This window comes from Gadus macrocephalus, chromosome 17, assembly GCF_031168955.1.
Source record: "Gadus macrocephalus chromosome 17, ASM3116895v1".
Classification (NCBI taxonomy): Eukaryota; Metazoa; Chordata; class Actinopteri; order Gadiformes; family Gadidae; genus Gadus; species Gadus macrocephalus.
In genome coordinates, this window is record NC_082398.1 from 10,193,737 (window position 1) to 10,216,069 (window position 22,333).

General features: G+C 46.6%; 2 protein-coding genes and 2 long non-coding RNA genes across 4 annotated transcripts; 2 read left to right on the forward strand and 2 right to left on the reverse strand.

Moving 5' to 3' along the window:
• Nucleotides 1-145: 145 nt before the first annotated feature.
• On the reverse strand, nucleotides 146-3,742 carry epdl1 (ependymin-like 1). The gene is made up of 6 exons (XM_060077329.1): nucleotides 3,588-3,742; nucleotides 3,289-3,323; nucleotides 3,042-3,176; nucleotides 1,410-1,593; nucleotides 644-731; nucleotides 146-546 (listed from the first exon to the last, which is right to left on the reverse strand). Exons 1-6 carry the CDS (start codon nucleotides 3,652-3,654, stop codon nucleotides 426-428), a joined length of 630 nt encoding a protein of 209 aa, XP_059933312.1. The 5' UTR covers nucleotides 3,655-3,742; the 3' UTR covers nucleotides 146-425.
• Nucleotides 730-1,573, forward strand: LOC132475956 (uncharacterized). The gene is made up of 2 exons (XR_009530035.1): nucleotides 730-937; nucleotides 1,044-1,573. It is a non-coding gene; the product is annotated as an uncharacterized LOC132475956 (long non-coding RNA).
• A 1,482-nt stretch (nucleotides 3,743-5,224) lies between the features above and the next one.
• alpk1 (alpha-kinase 1) lies at nucleotides 5,225-17,879 on the reverse strand. Its single transcript, XM_060077294.1, has 14 exons — nucleotides 17,740-17,879; nucleotides 14,328-14,458; nucleotides 13,899-14,053; nucleotides 13,299-13,497; nucleotides 12,365-12,424; nucleotides 11,493-11,579; nucleotides 11,296-11,372; nucleotides 11,096-11,191; nucleotides 10,515-10,619; nucleotides 8,488-10,174; nucleotides 8,150-8,297; nucleotides 7,391-7,553; nucleotides 6,552-6,738; nucleotides 5,225-6,038 (listed from the first exon to the last, which is right to left on the reverse strand). The coding sequence occupies exons 1-14, from the start codon at nucleotides 17,778-17,780 to the stop codon at nucleotides 5,836-5,838; spliced, it is 3,339 nt and encodes a 1,112-aa protein (XP_059933277.1). The 5' UTR covers nucleotides 17,781-17,879; the 3' UTR covers nucleotides 5,225-5,835.
• Nucleotides 17,880-18,090: 211 nt separating this feature from the next.
• Nucleotides 18,091-18,662, forward strand: LOC132475958 (uncharacterized). Its single transcript, XR_009530036.1, has 2 exons — nucleotides 18,091-18,218; nucleotides 18,322-18,662. It is a non-coding gene; the product is annotated as an uncharacterized LOC132475958 (long non-coding RNA).
• Nucleotides 18,663-22,333: the final 3,671 nt, after the last annotated feature.

Sequence of the window (22,333 nt, forward strand, 5' to 3'; positions counted from 1 at the left end):
GTAAGGTGACCTTGGGTGTCTTGAAAGACGCCTCTAAATTAAATGTATTATTATTATTATTATTATTATCTAACCATTCATTTCCTGCATTCTGGTGAACCTTTTTGCACAAATGTGTGCCTTTCCTGCATCAATTTATGGTGGAGACTGGAGATGTCTTCATTTATGTAAAGGAAAGCTAAATTAAGGCACCAGATTACAATTCAAATATAATGCAGTATATTCAATATAAAAAGGCATTTAGCAGACTCTTTTATCCAAGGCAACTTACAATAAGGGCTCTCAGGCATACTGAAGGCCTATTGAGTTCTAATATTTATTCTTAGGTAGATCCCCTCTAATATCCCTGCTGAGTCAACACACCTAGGCCGTATTGTCTCTTCGGTCCCGTTCTGTGAGCGTGAGCGGGTGTCCTTAGCGCCCACCTAGAAGAACAGATTGAGGAAGTTCACTGGTGTCTGGCCCCTCTCGAGGTCGGCTCCCTTGCAGAATTCGGGCGGATTGAGCATCGATGGGTCGGCGACCCCCTTGATGTTGTTGTAGTAGCTAAACGGAGAGAAAGAAAAAGGCACACTGAGGTCTCCGCGTAACTGCGTTCATGTGGGGGGTGGTTGAAGGCGGCCCCCCCGTGCGCTCCACCTACCTGACCTGGAGCCATCCGTATTGGTCGGAGTGGTACGCGGTGCCGATGGGAATGCAGCCGAACTCCGTGACGGTGCTCATGTACTTGCCTGCGTGGGGAACAGAAACCGTTTTAAGCTCCAGACGGAGACAGTTGAAAGCGCAGGGCGACATCTGGGCGGTTCGGCGACAATGGCGAGCAGATTAGCATTGTTTGAGATTAAATCAGGATAAACAGTTTTAGAATAAATAAATGAGGATCAACAGTTCTAGATTAATTACATCAGCATTAACATCTTTAGATTAAATACATTAGGTTAAACTGTTTGAGATTAAATACATACGGTTAAACTGTTTTAGATTAAATACAGGATAAAATGTTTTAGATATTCGGTGAAACAGTTTTTGATTCAATGCATTAGGTTAAACTGTTTTAAATGAAATCCATTAGGTTAAACTGTTTCAGATGAAATCCATTAGCATAAACAGTTTTAGATGGAATAGCCTGTTCCAGCCACCAACAGGTGAATAGAAACATGGCCAGACAAGGCTAGATCAATAATACCACATGGGAAATGTGGGTATGACGGAAAGAAGTAGTCCGAGAGTAGCAGCAATAGTAATAATACAGTTATAGAAGAGCCTAATATTATAAAGTCAAGTTTTGCAGTGCCTTTCATTCAGGACTCAAGGCACTTTACACGTGGGAGTCACAGATCAAAGTTGCAACATTAAAGAATAGGAAAAATGACAAACAAAGGATTTCAAAGTGGCCCTCCGCCTCCGACCTGTTTCAGGGCTGTTCCCCACCCAGGTGTTGACCAGGAGTCCCTCCCCAGGCCCCGAGGAGCTACCCAGCACCGCCTGGCCCAGGAGCTGGGCGTCCTGAGGGACCTGCAGGGGCTGGAAGTCTCCCTTCAGGGCTCTCTTGGTGCAGTTGCGGTTCTTCTTGTCTATGAAGAACATGGCTCCCTGCAGGACAGAGGACACACACGGGCCGCTTGTTCATCTGTTACACGATGCCTCGGTTTAAATGATAAGAAATATAATACATTGAAGAAAGGTTTTTTTGTTAAGAAACATAAAAGTATAAGGCATGGTAATTATGTAACGATAAAGACACATATTTACATAAAGAAGGCGTATACATTACTATAGAGTCTATCTGTAAAGACTAAAGTGGCTCCGTCAGTGACATGACTGATTTGGCCTTTATCGAAGCTGGTTGACCATGTAGGTTCAAGTAGGAAAAGTACAGAACTTAGGTACTAAGTGACATTTCAAAGGAATTATTAAAACTGACATTAAAAATATATGTTTTTAACACATGGCACTGAGATGCATGATACAACCCAAAACAATGATGCTGTAGATGTCAAATATGTTTCATGTAATTTCTAGGTCGCTTGTTTTAAAAAAAGGTCAATAATGCAACATTGGAAATGAAACCAATGTTTTCCCTTAAAGGCACCCAGTGCAACTTTCGAGGCTTAAAAATAAACATTCAATTTCTAGTCTTTTTTACACGTAGTAAGTTTCAATAACTCCATACCATTACATACCGACATTCAAGCAGCAAAGATGAGACGTCGTTGTGTGGTGAGAACTGATAGAAAATCGATAACAACAACAATGCCGCCATTTTCTTTATTTTTTGTAACCTACAATAAATAAAGCAGGCTTCCAGTCAATGGAAAAATGGCTTCTCCCCACCGGCGATTGTTGTTGTTTACGATTTTCTATCAGTTCTCACCACACAACGACGTCTCATCTTTGCTCCTTGAATGTCGATATGTAATGGTATGGAGTTATTGAAACTTACGTGTAAAAAAGACTAGAAATTGAATGTTTATTTTTCATTGAATGTTTACATAAAGTTGCACTGGGTGCCTTTAAGGTGGGAGTCGGGACACTACTGAATGGTTTCAGACATCTTTGTTCCCCTTTTACTCCCAAGTGAAGGGAAGTGACCGTGTATCTGAGATGAGCGGAACTACTACAGTAATGTGTCTATTGTGAAGGGCTGGAAGAGAAACGTTATAGACCGTCTCTCTGGGGATTCCTATTCGTAACATTTATATTCAAGAGCTAGAACTGGTTGGATTTTGGGTATTAACTTATAATATGGACCACTTCAATAGCGCCATCTATCTTCAGTTCCGTATAAACAATTTAGATTATTTCTCACAGTCCCAAATGGGAGTAGGAGTAGTCAACCACAATAGTGTGGAGGGTGTTAGAGTCCGACTGATTAGACTCTGGGGTTGGGCAACACAAATGTAAACTCTGCATTCAACCGGTTTACACATCAACAACCTGTGCCCTGTCATTCCATCTCGGTTGCATTCGGCAGAGGTCAACTATTTCACCGGCCCCAGTGTAGCAGTCTGTTTACTGTCCTGTTTTTGCCGTTTACTTACCTCCCTGTATAACAACAGGGCGTCCAAGTTGAAGCTCTTGTTGTTCAAGACTCCAAACTCCTGGAGTCTGATCCGCTGGCCGATAGCATCGTAAATGAAGTTGGCAGACTCCCAAAGGGCTTCATTCTGAGAGGACTAGGGGAAAAAGAGGAGGGTATTTTATCTCAGGACTCAGTCGTCTGGGGGATTTTTATAAAGGCCAAGCAAGACATAATAAAAATAAGAAGAAAAAAGGAGGATGACTTACCACCATCACACTTCCACTTAGAAGGGGAGGACTCTCTGTTTTGAAAAAACATGCAATTTGAATAGATTTTGCAGACATTGCAGCTTGTTCAACCAAAGCAGTAACATTAAAACATTTTTTTTTACATAATTAAGGTTATGATATAGCAGAGCCTACAGCATCCTCTAGTGGACATAATACACAGTTTACTACTACAAAAACAACAACTCATGTCTGACGCATCGTAATGGACATTTAAAGCAGTTGACGCAGGCAATTTAATTTGACAACGCAATCTAATTTACAGTAGCCCTACTTACTGCATCGGTAAGGTGTTTGAGCCAGGCAACCCACTGCCAACAGGCATGTTAGTAGCAGAGCTTGCATCCTTACTGGTCCTTCGACTTTCAACAACAAACCAAGTGCGTTGATATGGAAAGCTTTTATCCTCTCCTGGAGACCCACCAGGTTTCGAAACACACATCCGGGATAATTGGAGGAGGTTCTTGCTGCAGAACACCGGCTCGGTCCCGCCTCCTTAGTAACTTTGCTAGACGTCATCTTGGATAATGAGGTGACGTAGGAGATTGTGGACACCAGAAGGACTATGGGAGGAGAGACTTATTATGCAAGAAGAGACTTTGATTTATTATTTGGTGTATTCATTGTAGGGAGTCTTTTTCCAGTGTCCTTTTATCAGACTATGAATTCGACACGCTGATGATGAAATTATATTAGTATCTTAACATTGATATTGATGTTGATATAATCTACATAACACAGTATACATGAATTATAATTCAGCAAACCTATTCCCACATATGTCTTCTATCTTTTTGTTTTAGCATTTATGTTGTACACAGAAAACCACCTAGTATGGAATAGCTACATGGGGATTTTTTATTTTGTATTATTTGGTACATGTATTATCAATTAGCGCGATAAATGAATTGGCAATTTAATACAGGGTCGTGAAAAGTTATTTATTAATAAGGAGGCGCGATAAAGACAGGTGATTTCCACTTTAACGCGCGTGATAACACACTTGATCCCAGCGATGGAGGCGGGACTGAGGCTAAAGCTTCCGGACGCTATTGGTTATTGACCCTGGACTTGGACATCGTTTGCTTGTAAAGCTTGCATTGTCAGGCCCACGTAAAATGTCAAAGGATCAGTTACGTTTACTTTTTATTTAGGTCTTATTTTTTTATCTTTCGTGCAATAAAATACACATTTTAAAATAACTTGCAAATACAAGTGCAAGTGCAGGAGGGTCAGAAAACCCAAGTAGGCGACTAGTTCCCCTTTACAGAGACTCTCCCCTTCAAAACATGATCCAGAATACGAAAAACAAGACACAAGTGTGTGTGTGTGTGTGTGTGTGTGTGTGTGTGTGTGTGTGTGTGTGTGTGTGTTTGTATATATATATATATATATATATATATATATATCAATAAATACAATATAAAGTTCAATAATTGTTAAATGTGAGATGACCTACATCTAGGGCCAACATGTATCACAGGGTCATTAGCAGACCTGTTGGGGACCTGGGGATTATAGTTTTGCAATTTAGAGGAACAGAAAACCACACAATAGCCTATATTGCGTTTTAAAAAGGTTAAGGTTATGAAATATTCTTTCCCAGATTTGGAGTGTTGTGGACCTTTGGCCGCACATAAACACCACTCGTGACTGTATCCATTTCATCATATCTTCATTGTCACAAGACCGGGAGACTGGTGAGAGTGACAGGTCTGGTTGATACCGGTATGTGCACAAACTTGTTTGACGGCAGACATAAGTCAACCTGTTATGTGGCTGACTTGACTCACTTTTTGCATGTGTACAGTGTAGAAAATCATGAGGCCATCGTTATAAAGTACTTTAAATGTTGTAGCAGTGATGCTTGCCTCTGTCATCGTGGTTTCGGGGCCAGGTATAACTCGACGAGTGGTAAAGCTTCAACAAAAATCTTTTTATTCAGATACTAGGTAAACAGACCTGGAGGTGGTTCATGAAGCATCTGGTCAAAGGAACATCTACAGTAGTATATTGATGATAAAGAAGTCTGTACGCCTACAGGGTCTGGTTGATCTCAGACACTTAAAGGAGGCCGTTTAACAGTAGAGCTGAGTTCAACCTTATAGGGTGTTGTTTTGGCAACTCAATGTGTGAGCAAAAAACAGTAAGTACTGTGTTAGCTCTAATACTGTGTCAGTTCCAATGAAGTATTGATGTTAGCTTTAATATTGTGTGGTCTAATGATTTAATAGATTAAATCAAGTTATATCAGTCTACTACAGGATGAGCTGTGACTTATTTGACAACATTGTCTTTGCGGGGGATACAACACAATGGAAACACAATGGATGGTAAGATTTGGGTCAAACAAGTGTTCTACTTCCACGTCTACGCAGGGAAACTCCACATGCCTCTGAGGGCTGGGGAAATTCCCGAAATGTATTAACCATTCGATTTGATCACAAAACATGTTGTCTTGACACGTCAATCAAATCATATGAATACACGGGAGCACCACCCCCCTCAGGACGAGGGATCCACCGATCAGACCTGCGCGGGCGGAGGTCCCCCCATGGGGGGGAGCTGGAGGTCCCTGCACACGCTGTTGCACTCCGGTCCGTGTTGCTCGTCCAGGAAGTGGCGGAGGCCCCGCTCTCCGAAGTTGGAGGGGCCCCTGGGGCTTCTGGTGGAGTGGATCTGGGGGTCCGTCAGGTAGGTCAGCCCCTTGCCGTTGGCCGACACCATCCCTGAGGAGGGGAGATGGGGAGAGTGGGACGCAGTGGACGTTGAATGGGGGAAGCACTAGTCTATCTAAGCGAGTCTATTTGACAATTAGGGTTAGTTACTTTTTGCCGGGATTTATTGTTTTTTTATTAGCAAACAAAGCGGGACATTTTGCGATGACAACATATCCCGAGTTTGAGATCTCAATCATGGGATATTGCCCAATATCCCGAGGTAACGAACCAATCAAAGGGCGCCATCTTAGGAGGTTCACGTGGAGCATGTTGTCATTTCTAATATTGAAGAGATAGCACTGCCTCATACAGGTGTCGTGAAATGCCAACACAAACTCAACCAACAGCAACTGTTTCTTGGAAAAACTGAGTGATGTGGCCATGGTGAATGTCTGGGGAATGTCACACACACACACACACACACACACACACACACACACACACACACACACACACACACACACACACACACACACACACACACACACACACACACACACACACACACACACACACACAAACCTTGGAGGTCGACCACCACCTCTTGCCGCTCGGAGAACAGGTAGGTGAAGTGTCCGAAAGCGATGCCGTACTCCGTAGCCTTGTAGCGGCTGTCCTTCTCTCGCGTGTTGTTGGTGAGCTTCACAAACTCCCCCAGCATGTAGGGCTCTACCGTCAAGCAACCGATGATTTCCCCCTCCTCCAGGATCTGACGGATTGCACAAGTACCCAAAAAACGAATGGAGCAACCCGGGAGTCATGTCGAGGTCATGACCACACACAACATATATCTGTGATTGTTCTCAGTTCTATTTGGATCAAAGCTTGCCACCAAATGATTCAATGTCAATGAAAGCTCAAGAACTGTAGGGGTAAAAAAGCTATGATTGGAGCATTATGAAGATCATGTTTGCTTCGAAATACTGTACGATATGCCTGTAGGCTAGGCCATCTGGTGGACTAGATGGCCACCAGATGGCCATCTAGTGGCCATCTGGTGGCCACTAGATGGCCATCTAGTGGCCATCTGGTGGCCACTATGCTTAATACAGCTGCAGCCATATTAAGCATCTCATATTATCATTATCATTATTTTTTGTGTGGATAGTCTCTTAGTATGGTCGGGATTTGACCTAACCTCAGCAGTGCAAATACCAATTGGGATAGACAAGAACAAAAGTACTAAAAAACAACAAAATGCTAAAGTTAAAACACTCAACATGTGATATAACTAACAGTACAGTATTGAGCTCTACCACAACCTGCTAGAGCTGAAACCAAAGCTATGGTTTTCAAAAGGGACCTCCTAACGGAGGAACAAAGAACAGCTCCGTGTCGTTTGGCGGCGTTCACATCCTCACCAGAAGAGCGTCGGAGGGCAAGAAGAAGATCTGCGCTGTGATCTTCTGCTCGTAGAGTTTCTTGTTGAACCGGGTGATGTAGTACTGCGACGTCATCTGTCTCTCCACGTCCTTCAGGTGGAACTGCATCTCCTTGGGCTTCAGGTAGTCCTTCCCCATGTAGCTGGTGGGAACCACGTCACAATAGGAGGATTAGTGACCCAACATTAAAGAATACTGTATTGCCAAGACTTAAACAGACATGGCTGACGTGTATTTAAACAATAAGTGTAGAGTAGACGGTGTAAACTATGACCGAGGGATACATATATTGGTAGCCTCATAGCATTATTGACTCATATTTTGGCTAAATTGTGATATCTAACCTAACTCTACTCTCCTAACCCGGCTGATTCACTGTACCTCATTGGCTCTATCATAAGCCAATCAGAGTGCTTTTTAAATTCCGTAATCACTAGTCAGCAATTCTACTAACAATATGCAACCATAAGACGTAGCCTTAGCCACGTAGCCAGAGGTCAAGCTTTATTTTTCAGCCATCGTCCCCCCCCATCGATGGGATATTTGTTTCACGTCGGTACCAACGAGAGCACAACGATCAGCACAAGGCACTTCCAGATCAATCCACATGGTGCTTTAAAGAACGCTGCTGGTTCGCTGTGCCTCATTGGCTATATCCTGAGCCAATCAGAGTGCTCTTTACATTCCATATTCACCATCGGCCTAAGTCATCCATTCAACATAGCAATGCTACGCTACCTGCTGAGGCGTTCTTCCTGGTGGAGGAACTGAACCCACAGGGCGGCTCTCTGCTTGCCCTCCTTCCCGGTCGGCTTCCCGATGTACACACACGTCTCCCTGGAGGTCCACAGGCCTGTCGCCCTGGAGAACTTCAGCTGGAGGCCGCCTGGCGGGGACGGAGGAATGCGAATCACTTTTTTTATTTTTTTTTAATCTATCTATTCATATGTACTAAACGGTTCTATACAACTCAAACATCCGTATTTGCTTGCGAATGTTAACAATTAGACAGCAATGTGTGCAGTGCCAACCACGCGGCCCTGGTATCGAGCCGCCGATCGTGAAGCAGGACTTACTGTAAGCCTTGAAGTGGTCCTTCAGTTTGAACTTGGTCCCCTCGCTCTGCAGCCTCCGCAGCAGACAGTCATGACAGACCCCGGCCAGCAGGGCGCGGTAGTCCTGCTCCGTCAGCACGTACCGTTTCCCAGGCTGGGGGCTGGCCAGAGCACCGGGCTCCCGGCAGCTCCAGCAAGCGGCGTTCCTCTCGGACGCGCGCCTCGTCGCCTCCGGGCCGGGGACGTCGGCGGGACTCTCCGGCTCCCCCGCCTCCAGCTCCTCGAAGGAGGAGCTGGAGGCGGGCGTGCCCTCGTTCAGCGGCGGTTCCTCGGTCGGAGTCAGCTGCTCCGCCGACGGCCGCGTGGCGCCCGGTTGGACCGGAGGGCCGCAGGGCGGGCCCCGCGATCCGCTCCCGGACGGGGGCGGGACCGGGGAGATCCTCTCCCACGACGACTGGGAACCGTAGCTCCGACCCAGAGAGCCGAGGGGCGAGCCCAGACTGAGCCGCGACATGGGTCGCGTCGCCCCTCCGATGGCCAGGGGTCCGACCGGACCCTCGTCCTCGCCCGTCTCCGTATCTATGGCCGCCTCCAACAACTCGAACGCCTCGCCGCCAGAGACGGAGGAGGAGGAGGTGTGGTGCATCCTGGGTAAACCAGGACCAGGCCTACAACCACCCACGTTGGCTTTGACTTGATCGTCGCCTCCGATGGCCAGGGGTCCGACCGGACCCTCGTCCTCGCCCATCTCCGTATCTATGGCCGCCTCCACCCACTCGTGGTCCCCGGCACCGCTTCCTGCGGAGCCGCTGCCGCCGCCGCCGCCGCTCCCGGGACGAGACCCGACGCCGCTCACGTTCTGCCATGAAGAGCCCAGGCCATCCCCGCCATCCGACTCACTTTCCGTCAAACCTTCGGTAGGAGCCAGGGCCCCGTTCCTCGGTGGCTCCGGGCGTCCGACCGGCGCCTCCGGGCATCCCCCCGGCGTGTCCGCTCCCGCTTCCTCGCGCTCTCCGGACTCCACCGTGGTCCCCATGGCGGTGACGGACAGCCCGGCTCCACCTCCGCCGCCGGGGGTACCCTCCACACCGCTGGTACCCGGGGACTCACAGATGGCCTGGTGGTACCCCTGGAAGCGCTCCATCAGGCGGAAGAACCCCGCCGGCATGAACCTCACCGGCCTCTCCTCCGCGCCCTTCCGGTAGAAATCGGGGATGAAGGAGCCCGGGTCCGAGTTCGGCCACGGCTCCACGCGTAGCGTGCGCTTGACCTGACCGACGCGCCGCATGACCTCGGCGGCGAGACCGTCTCTCTCCTGGGCGGCGAGCCCGTCTCTCTCCTGGGCGGCGAGCCCGTCTCTCTCCTGGGCGGCGAGCCCGTCTCTCTCCTGGGCGGCGAGCCCGTCTCTCTCCTTGTCGCCGGGACGGCAGTAGTTGTAGAAGAGGGCCAGGGCTTCCTGACAGTCCCGGGTCGCCCGGCCTAGCTCCGTCTCCGAGGCCAGCTGCAGCCACCGGTGGACCACGGCCAGGGAGTAGGCCGCCTTGATGAAGGTGTGCAGCTCCTGCTGGCTTGACACGGGCTGTAGCTCCGTCTTGGTGAGCAGGCCGACCTCAAAGGCCTGCTTGGCCTGCAGGAGGTAGTGGCGTCGGCCCGCGGCGGGGCAGGCCAGGGAGAAGCTGTAGGACTGCAGGCACAGCCCCTGAGCCACCTGCGAAACGTGCGTGTTCAATGTGGTTCATAAACAATGAATTTGCTTCCCTCACATTTACCGTCCCAATTCCGGCAACCTATTAAAGCCAAGAAACAACGTGTTCAGAGGTCAACTGCAAGGGGGAAAGGGTGTTGAGAATGATTTTGGGGATGGAATGGTCGAGTCAACTATATACACCCACTGATCTTGCAACGACTCACCAAGGTCTCAGTGTGACACAAATAAACGTTCCCCGCCTCACGCCCCTAACCCGACATCAATACACGCCCCATCCCGCCCTATGGCAATCCGGCTCACACAGAGGCGCCCTTGAGCAGTGGTTCAAATGGTCACCCACCACGTTGGTCAGCACGTAGAGGGAGGCGTACTGGCTGTACACCACGGCCAGACGGGCCGCCTCGGCCGCCGCCAGGAGCCGGTGGACGCCGGCTCCAAGCAGGGACTGTTGGGAGAGCAGGAGGACACAACGAATCACAATGTGGCACTGACGAACGTACTGTAACGGTGGACTCGTACACCATCGTCGCGCAATAAAGGGAGTCAAACAGAATTACATTTTTAAACAGAAAGGTAAGTTATTTGAAATGGTATAAAACAAAGGCGAAACAAATGTCTGGGGATAATTAGTTTAAATGTGGGGAAAGATTTAGAAAAGCAAAGTACCCATGTGAAAGAATAAGGAAGGAGAGTGCCTGCATCAACCGGAAGGCTGCCCCACTGAAGGAGAATGAGGACCTAATCATCACATAACCCCAGCCTCAGTACTCACACCCTCAGGTGTGGTCAATTTGGTCATTATGACTTGTAGTGGCAGCTACGACCCACAAGGGGGCCATAGTGCAGGGGGTCGTCACTGTTCACATGCGTATATCGACACCAAGGTCCCCGACCGACAGTTCAGGCCCGCTGTCCACTCACCAGGTCGACGTCCGGGTTGTTCTTGAGGGCCTCGAAGTCCTCGTCGTTCATGGACACCAGTATGTTGGCCAACAGTCCCAGAGACGTGCCGATGCCCTGTTCCGCGCCACAACAACACACAGCAGAGTTAACACACAGCCACAGGCAAGAGAGCAACGGCAGGCAGCCACACTAAAGGGCCGGGGGGGGAGAGAGAGGACCTTTTTATCAGGTTGAGGAAGAGCGAAGTAGCCGATCAGAGAGGCCCAGATGAGCTCGGCGGCTTCCAGCCATAGGCCTGCGACGAGGAGGAAAATAATGAACACGTTAAAAACACACACACACACACACACTGACCATCCTCCTAAACTAAACTCCCCTGCCCCAGTGTTAGGGACCGTCTCGACAGCGTGCCCACCTAGCTTCTGCAGGACCAGGCCTCGTACTTGCACGCTGACCGCCTGCACGAGGAGCTTGTCGCTCTCCGAGCGGTACGCCCAATTCCCTGCATTTCAAGAGGAGGGATTAGTGGGTAATTGGTGGGTCATTGTTGACCGACAAATGTGGGTGAGTAGAATTATGCAAATAGTGCGAAAAAAGGTACACACAATTTGCATATTCATCCACTGGTTGGTAGGTTATTTTATTTGGAATTAAGTAAGGCCCGACGAGGTGTCCATTATCAAGACTTAATGGACGCCTCCACGCCTCCCGCTTATACCACGGTCACTTACCAAATAAAATAAATTAAGACCATCCATTTATATTTTCATGCGTTTTACAATCCAAATACAACGTTTTTCACAAGCCATAACTTTGTTTCCCTGGTAACGCCTGAGGGTTTGACTAATTCCTGGAGCAACCATTACCCTCCCGTAAGGTTCTTATGCAACGGATCGTGGTTCACTACTCCAGTAATTAGGATGGACCTTAGCTACGACTTGGCAACGGGAGGTATTCTCGTCCGCTCAGCTATGCGTCAGAGAGCTAACGTTATGCATTGTACTACATATTTATAATTTGAAATTCATCGCAGCCTTTATACCACAGATACTATAGGGTCTATAGCATATAACCGCGTTTTCTGATTACAGTTTAATGCATTTTTCACAATTAACCAGCTCTCGTTTTGAAGACTGAACAGACAATTTGACTGGAACTACTTACTAACTACTACTTACAGGTGTCTGTATATCAGGAGTTAATGCACACCCTTCAGCCAATCAGAATCAAGTATTCCCCCAGACCGTGGTATAATAATGTTTAACAGCCAGGTATATTGGGGCCTACCTGTTGCACCATTGTTAATGATCAGCATGCTCAAGATGAACTCTGCCTTGTGGAGTTTACCTGTGAGGGGAGGAATGACTTCATACACATTTTCTATTGGTTCATACGTTTCCTATAGGTTCTTAAATACAGCCATGTCTTTGTGTATTCATTGTTCTTTATTGGTTTTGATCATTTTAAAAAGGGTGCCAGATAGTGTGATTATAGGGGGAAAACAATGATGACAATTAAACTAATATGTTAGGAATAGGAGAGTAAGGTGGTATGGGTGATTTGACTCCCAGACAGAAGGTTCTGTGTTTGAGCCCCAGTCTACCTGGAGACAAACCCCTCCCAACTCATCCAGGACAAGCAGCTAACAGGGCATGCACTGCAAAACACTTTGGATAAAGGCCCCCAGAGCCCTCCCCCTCTAAGCCCACCTCACCACCACCTCACAGCCCCCCTGCCCCACCCCACCTCACTACCCCCCCTGCCCACCTCATCCCACCCCACCTCACCACCACCACCACCTCACTACCCCCCAACCAACCCCCTCACCACCACCTCACTACCCTCCCCCCACCACCTCACCTCACCCCCACCTCACTGCCCTCCCCCTCCCCACTCCCCCCACCACAACCTCCTCACCACCACCTCACCCCCACCTCACTGCCCTCCCCCTCCCCTCTCCCCCCACCACAACCCACTCACCACCACCTCACCCCCACCTCACTGCCCTCCCCCTCCCCTCTCCCCCCACCACAACCTCCTCACCACCACCTCACCCCCACCTCACTGCCCTCCCCCTCCCCTCTCCCCCCACCACAACCCACTCACTACCACCTCACCCCCACCTCACTACCCTCCCCCCCTCCCCACCCCCCCTCACCAACCCCCTCACTACCACCTCACTACCCTCCAACCCCTCTCCCCCCCCCCCCAACCCCCTCACCAGAGTTGAGGTAGACCCTGGCCTGTCTGAGGACCAGCTGGGGTGCCACGGGCGCCCCGGGCTGCCGGCGGTGGAGCCGCTTGGTGAGGCTCAGCAGGCGCGGGGACTCGTCGCTCCAGTACAGGAAGCGGTCCACCAGGAAGACCACCGCCAGCGCCTCGCACGTCTCCCAGGCCAAGATGGCCGCCTTCAACAGAGCCTGGCCCGGCGGAGGCACATGATCACTTTTATTTTAGTACAATATTATTTCTACTGTTTGAACGTGTAATGCCAGGGTGGTGACATCACTTGTGTGAAACAATATTATGATTAAAATAATAAACATTTTACTGCTTAATTTAAATATGCAAGGGCATTTTGATTAGACGTTCATCCATTTTGCTCCAATGTACTGCATAGTAAAAACCTGACTCTCAACTTTTAAAGCAATACTGGTATACACAACACTACCTACTATACAGGTGTACTACACAATAATAATGATAAAGTCCTCCAGGGACATATCTTGAATATCTTCTCTGAAGTAGGCCCTGGCTACGGGCCTACTGTATGAGCAGGCAGGGGCTCCAAGGGGCTAGGACCTAGCCACCAGACGGTTACCATTAATTGGGGTAGATTTCGGCTGATGAGGTCGGTGAGGTTGGTCTTGTCCTGGGAGCTCACGGCCTCCTTGTACTGCCACTTCTCCGGCACAAAAGGCCACTTCATCTCCACAGCCTCCTGGACGAGCAGGGACAGCTCCGCGCACAGGGCACCTGCCGGGGAAATATGGGATGAGGAAGCAGCTTCATTGAAACAAGAAGAAGCCCCCCTTCAAAATACTACTACAATGTTTTTCCCGTTATTTTGTATTTGTACAAATAAAATACATAAAATAATTGAAACGTGACATTTAAATATGTACGCGTGTGCATATGTCCACATCACACAAAACCCATGATTCTCTTCAATAAATAAAGTGGCCCTTTCAAGTCCCTGCCAATGTCCACAGAAATCACAGGGGGGGACCAGCGCCCTCTCTTGACTTACTTCTGGTACTGCGGTGATTCTGCCTCGCCTCCTCGCTGGCTTGGTACGGCTGCCCTCCTGACAGCGCTGCCGCTTCAAGGCACTCCTCAAGCCAGACTCCTATCTCCTGGCTGTCCATGGTCGGGGGGCAACTAGAGTAGAGTAAAAGTAGAGCCTCTAAAAGTTTAGTCCGAAATTCCAAACGCCTTAGGTCACAAGTGACGATTGCCTAATGTGGGGAAAACGAAATGAATGGGTTTTTCCGGGTCTAGCATCCGGAAATGCTTGATGAATGTTTTAGTGAAAACCAGGAAGATTAAAGATACATATTCAACAGTTAACGTTAACAACGCAGCCCAAGCTATGTTCAATAACTAATAACTAATCACGAAACATTGTCGATGCAGCCCACGGTCACAGAGTGTTGCACCCGCCCCCAAAGTTACATTAAGGACAAGTCTCCACACCAGTCTCAATCACGGACCTATGACCTATCAATGCGTCACATTAACGCACGATTCCAATGTCCATATTTTTCAGATAGCCTACCTGCAAACACTGAACAGCTCTTTCATTATGTTCTTATGGGGAATTATTCTGTTTATTTTTGTACAGTAGGCTAATTTAAGTTTTTTTCTATTTGTTTATTTACTGTTAATTATTATTTTTTTGCACCGATTACCGATTTACATTTACATTTACATTTACATTTACATTTACATTTAGGGCATTTAGCAGACCGGAGAGCAACCGGCAAAGCACCCACCATCGCCCCTGCTTCGAATATACCTGTGATGTCATGTTTTATTATACCCGTAATATAACATTGAGTGACCAATTCCCTGCCAACTGCCAATTCAATATTCTGTTTCATTACACCACAAACAACAATAGTATAATGCTAAACCATTCAGAAAATCGAATGAAATCAGAACCATATGTTAGATCGTTTCGATCTAGCCAATACTTTTATTAAACAAATCATGGTCATAATATTCACTGATTATTTATGAATTGTTGAGTCCATTGTGTATATCAAATCATTGACTTAAAAAATGCATAATTATTATACAAACATTATGCATATTTAATCTATAACCCTACAGTACACCTTTAACTGCAGCAGCGAAGGGGGCGGGGGGAGCAGTCAGAAGAAATCAATAGTAGATTTAAATAAATAGGATTGTAGAACACATTGACCTATTAAGGTAGAACAGGTCCCCTCGTTTTCAAGCCTCTTAGAATAACTCTGAGAATTTGCGCTAAAATTGAACTTATTATTAAATGTAGGCCTACTCATGGCTCAGTAGGAGTAGATGGGAACTATTCCAGTTTTTCTTTGAGCATCAATACCGACTCGCCGCTTTTCCACCGCACATGTAGCTCGACTCGACACGACTCGACAAGACACGACTCGACACGGTAGCAGCACGGGTCCTTTTCCACCGCAAATAGTACCTCCTGGACGTGGGCGGGGTCGGCTGCGCGAAAGGGCCGTGACGTAATTTTGTACGCGACGCAAACAACACCTACGCAACCCACACATGGACAGAACCCACATAACAACAATGGAGGACATCGATGCGATGGTATTCGTGTTCGTATTATTAGCTGGCATGTTGAAGAAGTTGAAGAAGTGGAATATGTTGGCTGCGGCGCTGCTATGGCTGTTACCAGCATGGTTGCCATGTCGCTCTCGTGACTTCGTCACACTCTCTGGCCAATCAGTGGCCGGCCGTCTGCCGACGTCACCTTTTAGCATCGGCTCAGCTCGCTTGGAACCTAGAGCGAGGCGGTACTAGAAAAAGCAGCCACTTCAGGTACCAGATAGCCTACCATGTTTTCGCGGTGGAAACGCAAAAAATGCGAGCTGAGTCGAGTCGAGTCGAGTTGTGTCGAGCTGGTACCATGCAGTGGAAAAGCGGCATAATAATTTAGTCTCCCGAGACCAGTGGAACTGTTTATTTACTGTCGCAGATACCGTCTGTGGGCACATAAGTCAATGCCATGGTGGGCACAAGTCAGTAACTAATGGCACTGTTCTGACTCCATACACCAATGCTGCAATCATAATGTTGTGATGGCCTACTCCGAAACCTATTCTTATGTTTCTTCCAACTTTAACTGAGCTAACTTGATTTTGGAGATCTCTGAATCCCGTTCCACTTGTTTTCCCTCTAAACTAATTGAAAGGTCTAGAAATCCGCTCCTTGTTTCCCCGCTCCTCACCAAGTTAACAAAGAGCTACTAATGGACAAGGTATGCAGCATAATATCACTTTGCTTTGGATCATGCCATAATAGCCGACATATGAGTCCAAATAACATTAGTTGGAGTCATATATCTTAAAATACTAAACCTATTATAAAGGAAAGATAGACTATTGTGGGACATAGAGGAGAGATACATATTAGGTAAATTAATAAATGGATACAAATTCAGCGATAACGATGGAGGACCTCACTCTCCCTCCCAACCATGCTGGCACCATCATTACCCACATGAAAAAATTATATAGTTTACTATAGTAAATAAACTATAGTATACCCTATATATACTATAATAAATATTGTAGTGTTTTTTAACCTTACTATAGTAGTTTTACTACAGTAAACTATAGTATACTACAGAAAATTCTATAGTTTACTATAGTAAATAAACTAGTATACCCTATATATATTATAATAAATATTGTAGTGTTTTTTAACCTTACTATAGTAGTTTTACTACAGTAAACTATAGTATACTACAGAAAATTCTATAGTTTACTATAGTAAATAAACTATAGTATACCCTATATATACTATAATAAATATTGTAGTGTTTTTGAACCTTACTATAGTAGTTTTACTACAGTAAACTATAGTATACTACAGACAATTCTATAGTTTACTATAGTAAATAAACTATAGTATACCCTATATATACTATAATAAATATTGTAGTGTTTTTGAACCTTACTATAGTAGTTTTACTACAGTAAACTATAGTATACTAAAGAAAATTCTATAGTTTACTATAGTAAATAAACTATAGTATACCCTATATATACTATAGTAAATATTGTAGTGTTTTTGACCTTACTATAGTAGTTTTACTACAGTAAACTATAGTATACTACAGAAAATTCTATAGTTTACTATAGTAAATAAACTATAGTATACCCTATATATACTATAATAAATATTGTAGTGTTTTTTAACCTTACTATCGTAGTTTTACTACAGTAAACTATAGTATACTACAGACAATTCTATAGTTTACTATAGTAAATAAACTACAGTACACCCTATATATACTATAGTAAATATTGTAGTGTTGTGATACAAATTCACCCGCCACCATACAAATCCACCCGTAAATGGCGTGTGGCGGGTGTTAATTTCCATCCCTGCTGTAGGCCTATACATTTTCCTTTACTGCACCAACAAACCTGGTATTTGCAAGATACAAAGCCAACCATGCTTCCCTCATCCCACCATCAGAGGGTTCTGTTGGATTGACAGTACTGATGCTCCACTTTCATTAGCAGTCCCACCACCAGTGGATTTTAGTTATTGTGGCACCACTTCCCCAATTCAACCACCAGGGATGCTGTTGGACCTTCTTGTGGTACCACTTCCATCATTCAACCACCAGGGGTGCTGTTGGACCTTATTGTGGCACCACTTCCACCATTCAACCACCGTGGAGTGCTGTTGGACCCTATTGTAGCACCACTTCGACGCTTTTACCACCAGGGGGTGTTGTTCGACCGTATTAGGAGCAACAGCTGGAACATGAAGTTCAACAGTCGAGGCGACTGCGGCGGCAACAGCACACCAACTCGCACCCAACGCTCACTTGGGGTTATACGCTGTGAAGCGTTGCACACGAAACATAGAACAGTGTATTGAGGAGGAAATACCTCGGGTACACACTGTTCTTGGCCGAAATTAACGGTAGAAGGTTTTTTTACTGCGTTACCTGCGCGTAACAGTGTGTCTCTCTCGCCTCTTGTATTTGTTGTTACCAGAAAGGCGTTTCGAGTTTGGATGCAAAGGTCTCATACAAGTACCGCTGCAGAGAATGGCACGGACAGTCTTTAAACTTTGAAGGTAAGTCATGATGACGTTTTTCTTTATTGTTGTTGTGGGTAGTCGTGTTTAACCAGATGTTTTTGTAGGGGGTTTATTGTCATTATCTAGTGCAGTGTTTAAGTCCTCTACACTGTTAACAATCCACACACACACACACACACACACACACACACACACACACACACACACACACACACACACACACACACACACACACACACACACACACACACACACACACACACACACACACACACACACACACACACACAAACACTTTGCATGGTTATAGATGTAAGATCTCTACATAATTTCGATTTGCGCATATATTTGCAATGCACTTTTGCCTCCGGGCTTTTAACAAGCATAGCCTAGGCTACATTTTTTTCTGTATATCTATAATACATGCCACTTCTATAGAATAAACTTGCCATTATCTGTTTCTTGCGTAACGACTCGCATTGTCTGCAGGCTACTTTATTATAAGCCTACTGTAAAGAATTATGCCACTGTCAGCTTGACCACGGTGTCTTATTTGATAATTCTGCCATAATTCAGACTACATTTTTTTTGCTTACAATGGTTTATTTTGTCTAGTCTACCACGGCTGCAGAAGATGAATGCATGATGCTGAACATTGTGTATTCATTGGCCATGTGCGCAACGTCTAGTCCTCGGCAACTCATCATGAAAGAGCATGACATGGGGGGCCTTTCAACGCCTCAAACAGTAGTTATCTTTTCAGCGGGGAGTAGTCCTAGTGAAAGGATTACTTCCTCCCTTTATTGAGAAAGGATATTTGGAAACTAACTGAGTAATGTAAAACTCAACCGTGACCAACTCTGTTTTGGATGGCCTTGTAAAACCTGGCAGCGTGGTGCGCACGCATCTCCGAGGCTGAACCGGAATGCGGCCACGAATTCTTTCCAAGTAAATAGTGCTGGGGCGCTAATGACTTTGTTATGATCCCATAACGCCATTGTCCCCTCAAACGTCAGGGGTTACGGTCCACGTCCGGGTCACTTTGCAGCTTTCTGTCCACGTCGACGTTGGAAAATCCTGTTGACGAAGCAGAAATAGACTGTTGAAGTTTAACATGGACTTTTAACTTCTTTAATGAGCTGCTTTTGGTGGTCGTCTGCCTACGCAGCCTCCCTCCACCTGGCACCTTCACCATGCTGTTAGCTCTGCAGACCAAGAACCGTTGTAATACACTCAACCAAGACACAGTGGGAAATAACGAGTGGGAGAACAGTAATTCAATATTGGGTCTGAGTATATAACTCTAGTATTTGTGATATCAATGATGTAACGGTCTACGATGTTTGCCATGAGAATACACAACAATGTAGGCGGTCACTTTTTTATTCGGCCGAATGTCTGAAAACTAGTTACAGCCTTACAGCAACTTAAATGATGTTAATGACTGTTTGAGTGTTTGACTCCCTGACGAGAGGTTCTGGGTTAGATTCCCCAATATCCACAGCCTGTCCTGTGCAGGCATCCATGAGCAAGACGCCCTAACTGCTACCTGCTCCTGCATGATGACATGCAGCTGAATGTATACCGTCAAGTCCCTTTAAATGAAAGGACCCTCTGGACCGTAGCCACATAAAGCCATTCTGTATTTGTATTGCATTCGCTGCCTTCGCAACCCCACACAAACACCATCGCTCCGCTGGCTGATTCGTGCCTCTACTTTGCTTCCCCCTTCTCTGCACTCGATGTAAGCCGATGTCCAGAGGCTAGGCTATTTATACAGCAACCCTCACACACGAGGACCATCCACAGTGCTTGACATGGACATCGATTGCACTTAAATAAAAGACAGAAAGGACAGACATTAAAAGACAATCATTTGAAAGAGACTTGAAATACATGGGAAACATAAGTGTAAGGAGGTACAATAATGAATAATACCAATGCAGACATCTTTTGAGGTTGTTGCGATCTGAAGCGATTTACAACAACCATCCAAAAAAACAACCCCTAGCTGGCTGCTCATCATCATTGAGCCAGATTCACGATTGGATGTAGGGAGGACCAATCCGCTGGTCCGAGCGGTCGGTAATGAAATGGGCCCGTCCCTGTTTTAAATAAACCGCTTCTGGTGTGTGTGGCCCACCTCCTCTGTGTGCGGTTTGCCTCGTCTCCGACTCCGTCTGGACCAGTGATGTATTGAGGAGGGGGGGGGGGGGAGGGGGGGGGAGGGGTGGAAGGGTGGGGGGTTTTGACTTCATTAGTGCTTAATCAATTTCTGTCTCCCCCTACTCTCCTCCGGCTGTCTTTGGGTCTGCCTCTCGTTCTGTGTCTCGCCGTTTATTATCAATCTCTCCAAGAGTCTGTTTTTCTTTCCGTCTGGGTCCATCTGTCTCTCTCAGTCTTATCTATCTATCTATCTATCTGTCTGTCTGTCTGTCTGTCTGTCTGTCTGTCTGTCTGTCTGTCTGTCTGTCTGTCTGTCTGTCTGTCTGTCTGTCTGTCTGTCTGTCTGTCTGTCTGTCTGTCTGTCTGTCTGTCTGTCTGTCTGTCTGTCTGTCTGTCTGTCTGTCTGTCTGTCTGTCTGTCTGTCTATCTATCTATCTATCTATCTATCCTTCTCTATCTTCTTCTCCAACTCTCTCTCTCACAAATAATTGATTGCTCCTTTCTTTCTATCTCTCCTTCTGTCTTTGTTCTTTTCTGCTTCTCTCTCCCTTTCTCTCTCTACTTTCGTCTCTCTAGGTCTCTGTCTCTCTCTCAGATTTATTCTCTCTCTCCCTGTCTCTCGCCCTCCTTCCATCTCTGGTAAGTGTCACCTGGGCCTTTCTCTTCCTGTCAGAGTCTCTCCAAACTCGCTCCCTCTCTGTCTCTCCTTTTCTCTCTCTGACTCTGCTGTTCAGAATGGCTCTCAACCTTCACCATAAAGACACACACACACACACACACAAACACACACACACACACACACACATACACGCTTGCTGGCTTCACACATGCACACAGAGACACGCACACATAGAACTCAACAATACACATTTATGCACAAACACACACATGCATGTGTGCAGGCATCATGCTCACACACACAAGTATGCACAAAAGTATGCAGGCTCCGCACGCACACAGGCACACACACACACTCCCACGAAGTCAAGTTGACGGACTGAAAGGCCAGGGACACGCTCGTCCTGTCACTGCTCTTATAACCTTTAGAGAGAGCTACAGCAAGAGGGAGAGAGAGAGACAGAGAGAGGGACAGAGAGAGAGAGAGAGAGAGAGAGAGAGAGAGAGACAGAGAGAGAGAGAGAGACAGAGAACGGGACAAAGAGAGAGAGAGAGAGAGAGACAGAGACAGAGAACGGGACAAAGAGAGAGAGAGAGAGAGAGACAGAGAGAGACAGAGATGGAGAGAGAGAGAGAGAGAGAGAGAGAGAGAGAGAGAGAGAGAGAGAGAGAGAGAGAGAGAGAGATTGAGGTTGGGGTGAGTAAGAGACAGAAAGAGGTAGAGAGATTTCCTTCCTTGGTGCGGTCCTATCTGTTCCATCTAGTATCTGGTGCACAGTATACACTATGAACGTGTGCCATCAGAAATGGGCAAACCATGCCACTGTGCTGTGGCCGCTGTGGTGGTTCTCGCTGTCGAAGCTCATAGGCGAGGTTTAAATCAGTTGTGGTTGTTTTTTTTCGTACAAAAACTCATCCGACTAGCAGAGATACATTATGGTGGGTTGCAGAACAACAGATTGTGTGTCTGCATGCCAGGGGCTGTGGTGGGAAGTGGCTGAACTACAGCCCATTAAAAACTCAACAGTCGCTGATGTTCCTCTTTAGTATTTACAATCCAGAGACAGGTCCTTGCATGCATGTAGGGGTTAGACTGTGAATACAGATACAGGTCATGTAGGGGGTTAGACAGTGAATACAGAGACAGGTCGTTAAGGAGCAGGTAGGGGTTAGACAGTGAAT